This window comes from Ptychodera flava, chromosome 19 (genome assembly GCF_041260155.1).
Source record: "Ptychodera flava strain L36383 chromosome 19, AS_Pfla_20210202, whole genome shotgun sequence".
In the NCBI taxonomy this organism is placed as follows: Eukaryota; Metazoa; Hemichordata; class Enteropneusta; family Ptychoderidae; genus Ptychodera; species Ptychodera flava.
In genome coordinates this window covers 37399850-37405713 of record NC_091946.1, presented here as the reverse complement: position 1 = coordinate 37405713, position 5864 = coordinate 37399850, and the positions used below count along the sequence as shown (strand labels likewise).

The following is a 5864-nucleotide window of genomic DNA, read 5'->3' as shown; positions in this document are numbered from 1 at the left end:
TCCTGATTTCGTCGAATAATCACTCCTGGCAACGACGGGATCTGCTCAATTTCCCCTGGTTCTTCAGATGTTATTCACTTTCAGGAGAGGTTTCAAGGGAGAACATATCATTTTGTCACGTATTTCTTACAGAAGCATTCTTGTGTGACGTAGAACTCCTTTAATTGCGCAATTTCTGTACGACTCAGTAGTCCTTGGACAGGCTAAACAATTGTCGGTCTTTCAGTGGAGGACGATGAACTCTGTTGAGAACCAACTTAAGTGTCAAAAAACTATACAAGTAAGCGACTATTGTATGTAAATCCTTGAATATCGACGCTTTACAGATCATCATTGACTCGAGAAAATCGAACGATTCATCCTCGTACCAGGTTGATGGTAACACATATGTAGCCTTGTTGTCGCCAATTTACGTTCTACCAACCGATCCTATACCGCTGTAAGAAAGAACACGAATTCTCTTTGGCGCCAAAAAGCTATTACTAATTGGAATGATGAAGAGTCTTTTTGAGAAATGCCAGCTACATTCCACCGCATGGAATCAAAATTCATTTATCACGGTGTACATTAAAATTCAACATGAAACATCTGTGTGTATTCATCAGGTAAAATATTACAAGATGATTTGTTGTCATGCGAACCATATGCTTACAAAAGTAAAATTGAAGGTTTTAAAATCAATCTGTCTCGTTCGATATTCATTAGCGCGGGTTTGTAATCTGTGTCCCTTTGCCGACACTGTCGTACATGATGAATTCCCGGTATACGATTAGCATTATTTTAAAATAGTAATTCCCTTGAATATAGAGAAAATTGCTTCTGTGAGTAACAACTTCGTTATGGACACCACCGATAGGATTTAGAACTTGTTCTCCCACGGAGTTCTATACACACACGCCACATGGACAAACTCGTGGTGTTAAATTTCAAACCATATTTAGTTTCCGTGATGTTTTCGATTCACCGTCGCATACACGCTCTGCTGTTCGCAATCATCGAACTACATTTTGAATATTGATCATCGGATGAGAGAAGACATTGCCATGGCGCCCGCGGCGACCCTTCAAAGTAATGTAATGCCGATGAGAGATCGAACGGCTGGTATAGTTAATGCCGATCTTTGTCGATAATTTTCCGAAGTGGAGAAACCGTCATGATTCAAATGGCATGTTTTGGCTGAACCCACCAATCGAAGTGCATTAATTGGTTTTTGTCGTGGACCGGATTTAAGATTAAAATTAATAACAACGGGGACAGCACAACCAGTCATAAAAAAACAACAGCGAAGCGTAATAGAGACAGCTACCCTTGGTTTTTAAAAACCATTGAGGGAGCTGAAAGTGCTACGACACAGATCTTCGTGAAATTACAATCGATGCTGAAACTGTTCAAAATGCATAGCGCACATCTTCCAGATGTCAGTGTATAAAGCTCTGTACATACTTGAAACACTGTGTAATTAAAATCAGTAAAATCGACAGTAAGCATCTTGAGCGACTACAACTTAAAGCAACGTTGATCAGTATAATTATCACCGGGAAGGCGATGCGAATATCCCGTCCATGAATAATCTCTTTAAATGTTTTCGTCAAAATATGACAGAAATCTTACTATATGTCTCGATGAACTCACTACATCAGCCATCTAGTTGATCGTTGAAAAACAGGGAAAATGTGGTGTTAGATTTGCCCATCCAGGCACTATATCCTAGGAAACATATTTCTATGTTGTATCGGTTCTGTTTGAATTTGTTTGCCAATGTAACGCTTTAAACGGTAATACTGACGACTATGGAGTTAATGAAATACCGTCGCCATTAAATCCTTCAATAAGTATGTAATAAACCATGACAGCCCTACATACTGAACTGTACACCATACAGACTGAATGTTTTTGCCACGTTGAAATTGTACAAGGTGTCTCCTATTTTGGGCTACTTAGCCTGTACATTACGTCATCAAGAAATGAAATGTTATTGTGACACTGTAAAATGTCCAAATATTGGACAAATGAGAAACCTGTGCCATCAAAAGGACAAAGTCGCTGTTTTGTACGAAATTTGTTGTGTACGAAATAACCTCTGAAAATCAACCCTGAACAACAGTGATGTTTATGTATGATGTGATATGATATGATATGATATGATATGATATGATATGATATGATATGATATGATATGATATGATATGAGATATGATACGATATGATATGATATGATATGATATGATATGATATGATATGATATGATATGATATGATAAGATATGATATGATATGATATGATATGATATGATATGATATGATATGATATGATATGATATGATATGATATGATATGATATGATATGATATGATATGAGATATGATATGATATGATATGACATGACATGATATGATATGATATGATATGATATGATATGATATGATACGATACGATACGATACGATATGATACGATACGATATGATACGATACGATACGATACGATACGATACGATACGATACGATACGATACGATACGATACGATACGATACGATATGATATGATATGATATGATATGATATGATATGATATGATTGTCAAGTTTAACCTTGCTATAATGTATGCCAAAGTAGCCATTTGCTCATTAGTATATTTTTCGGTGTACCGTCGCTTTCTTTATCTGTCCAGTCTACAAATGAGGCTGAAGGCATGGTTTGTAGATCACCCTTACTGCATATTCCAATAATCCAATAAACAAGAAACCACCTCTGCAATGAAACAAACTCAATAAAAACAATGCCGAAAATCAACGGCAGTGGCCCTCTAAACTGACCAGAACGCAATGAATATACAAGTCATTGATTTAATCTATACAATGTAAATACATATCTTTGTAAGTTAGATCATCAGATCAAAATGACGTTTCTTATGTTTTTGACAACTTATTAATGTTCCATACAATTTCGACATGTTGTTCTGAACAAAATAACACTTTAGAAGTTCACTCTGAATAAAGTGACGATATTGGAGGAAATATCCGATGAAAGGGTGTCCCCATGTACTGATGGTACGTTACAGCCTTGGGGAGTAATATGTAATCGTATGACATCTAAAGTTTTCAATGATAAAGGTTAACCTTTACACTGAGTTTAATTTGTCGGATAACGTAAACATCCATCTATCATAGCATTCAAATTACTCACGTGTACTCCAAGAATCCAAAATGATCAATTAAATTTTCAATTGAATATTTAACTTTGGAAGGCAACATTTGTAGAGCAGCCTACGTTGAAACAAACCTTTTTGACAAAACATGTTGTGTATTGTCGTTTAAGCGTTGGTAAACTGGTGCCCTCGCATAATTCATCTGGTTCAGAGTTAAAACTATCGATGGCTGCATAATCGTTTTGATTTTTGCGTCAGAGAAATGTAACCTATGCTATAATATGGTTGATTTGAAGGTTGGAAATATGAACGATACTCATACGTCGTGTCCCCGCGTCATCGCACAGTCTGCACACATGTAGAATGTTTTCATGCATTTAAGCATCAGTGAATCGCACATGTATTGTTGGGGCAACCTTGGATTTGATCTGTCCACTGATCGTGAACACTGTGTCTCTACTCTGTTCTGCATCATTATCCAAGGTCGTTATATTAGTATCAGTACTGCCATTGCTGACCTTCGTCGACTGGACCGCTTGATGAGTGGATTCCACCTCGGCCAGTGATTGTATGGGGCTCAAGTCTCTAACGGCCATTTCACTCATCTCTGGGCAAAACTGAGAAGGAATGTGAGACAAGGTCGCCCCCGACGTCCGCCACTCGTCGGTGTAAGCGGCACTCATACGATTATTCATGATGGAATCCTTCCTTGGCCTTGGCAGTAGACACTTGCACTTGTTTCTGCAGACGAGATAGACCAGGTCTCTGCGTATACTGCGATGCATATACCCGTATATGCAGGGATGAACGCAACACTGACAAAACAACAATACTAGAGATATGGTATGCAGGACTGTAGGCCATGCTCCCAAAGGTTTCTGATGTGACTCCAAAAAATTCACAACTGTGTACGGTCCAATACTGACGATAAATGACCCCATGACGATAAATACTACCTTTGCGGCTTTCATGTCTCTTTTAAAGCGCCTCTTGCTTCGAAATTGACCGTTGATTCTTTGCTTCGGCTGGTTCATATTTATTTCGCCGGCGTTCGTTTCGGGCATCGGGTGTATCTCGTTCTGCCGGTAGGCGGCTCGAAAAATTTTCCAGTATCCCCGCAACATGATGAGCACTGGGAGGATGAAAGTTGTCAGAGCGATATATACAGTGTAGGAGAATGACACGTTGTCGGTCTTGTACCAGAGTACCGAGCACGTCGACCTGCTGGCGTGCCAGCCAAACTCACCCCAGCCGTAGAGAGGTGGAGTGCTCTGTAACACGGCAATCACCCAGGTGAACACTATGAGGTTGGTGCACGTCGCCGGCGTCATCCTACTGTGATATGACAGCGGGTGTAAAATAGCTAGGTATCTGTCGATGGAGACGATTACTATCGTGTACACCGCGGCGAAGGAGAATATGTGCGTGAAACAGGCGACTGCCTTGCACCACGACTCTGAGTAAATCCATTCTGAATATACAGTTGATACGATGGCGAACGGTATCACTACGACGGATTGGAACAAATCAGCGACCAGCAGATTGCAGACAAACTTGTTGGCGATGTTCATCAGCTTCGGATTGCGATACAGAACGACCAAGACGAGTGTGTTTCCAAAGAACGACAGGAAAATTTCGATAATCAGTAGAGTTACCTTCAAAGCGATCTCAACGTTTCCCGGGCAGTACCTGCTGAAGTTACCGCTTGTGCAGTCGATACCTTGGAAATAAAAATCTATCTCTTCGCTCATATTATCCCAGTGAAAGGTTCCGTTGTCGCCCGGATCGGAGTTTATACCTTGTTTCATCTTGCTGGAAAATGTCGTTCTGCCACAACATAAAATTGGATAAATCCTGAAAGAAATCTCGTTGTTTACTATCTGACAATCACGATGGATGGAGATGACCTGTTGACGCTAAAATTAATTTAATAGTCGTCCGTTTACGCGATGCTTGACCTCAGTGCTGACGTAATTTGTTTCCCTTCTTATTCTCTCGTCGCAACTGAGCATTCAACTGAACGACGACAACTTCGTGAACGGAGGAATTTATCGGCACGGCCTTCAGTGATGTCTCCGCTTAGCGCTAATTGTGTACCAAAAGCGAGTCGGAAAGATGAAGCAAACGGCTGTAAACCCCAAACTCAGTGTGCAAATAATTTTCCATTACAACGAATTGGTCTTCGGTCTACGTGGATGGCTCACTTTTCATCAAATGAGTTGCTGGGAATAACTCGAAACAGCCTACCGAGTCGTGATGCATGTTGGGTAATCCAAAATAATGAAATCGCTGTTTATGATTGAGTGACTTGTCCAGCCGCCATGTCGTCGCGTTATGCTTTCAGCGTTTTCTTAAGTTCTAGAATCGAGACAAAATCCAAATGGATTACACTATAATTGTAGGGTTTGGTTAAAATGAATTTATCCTAGTGACAATCGAAGCTATAATAACTGATGTTGAAGGAAAAGTCAAACCGAATCGTGACTCTGGAGCTAGCAACACTCTCAGTCCATGAGGGCGCTCTAGCTAAAATTCAAAAGACGGGTTGATAGACAAATGTATACTAGGGTAATATTGCTCGAAATCAATTGTCTGTCTATTTCAACAAAATAAGTTTATCTATGTCTCTGCATCTGAATTTTAATACAGTGTTACGAAAAATAACGGAATTCTTCATGGAGGAATGTTGAAATCTGAATTTATCACCGTAATCAAGACA

The 5864-nt window shown here is 39.7% G+C and overlaps 1 protein-coding gene across 1 annotated transcript; it reads right to left on the bottom strand.

Moving 5' to 3' along the window:
- Positions 1 to 2836: 2836 nt before the first annotated feature.
- LOC139119448 (probable G-protein coupled receptor 101) lies at positions 2837 to 5508 on the bottom strand. Its single transcript, XM_070683265.1, has one exon. It carries the CDS (start codon positions 4951 to 4953, stop codon positions 3523 to 3525), a length of 1431 nt encoding a protein of 476 aa, XP_070539366.1. The 5' UTR covers positions 4954 to 5508; the 3' UTR covers positions 2837 to 3522.
- Positions 5509 to 5864: the final 356 nt, after the last annotated feature.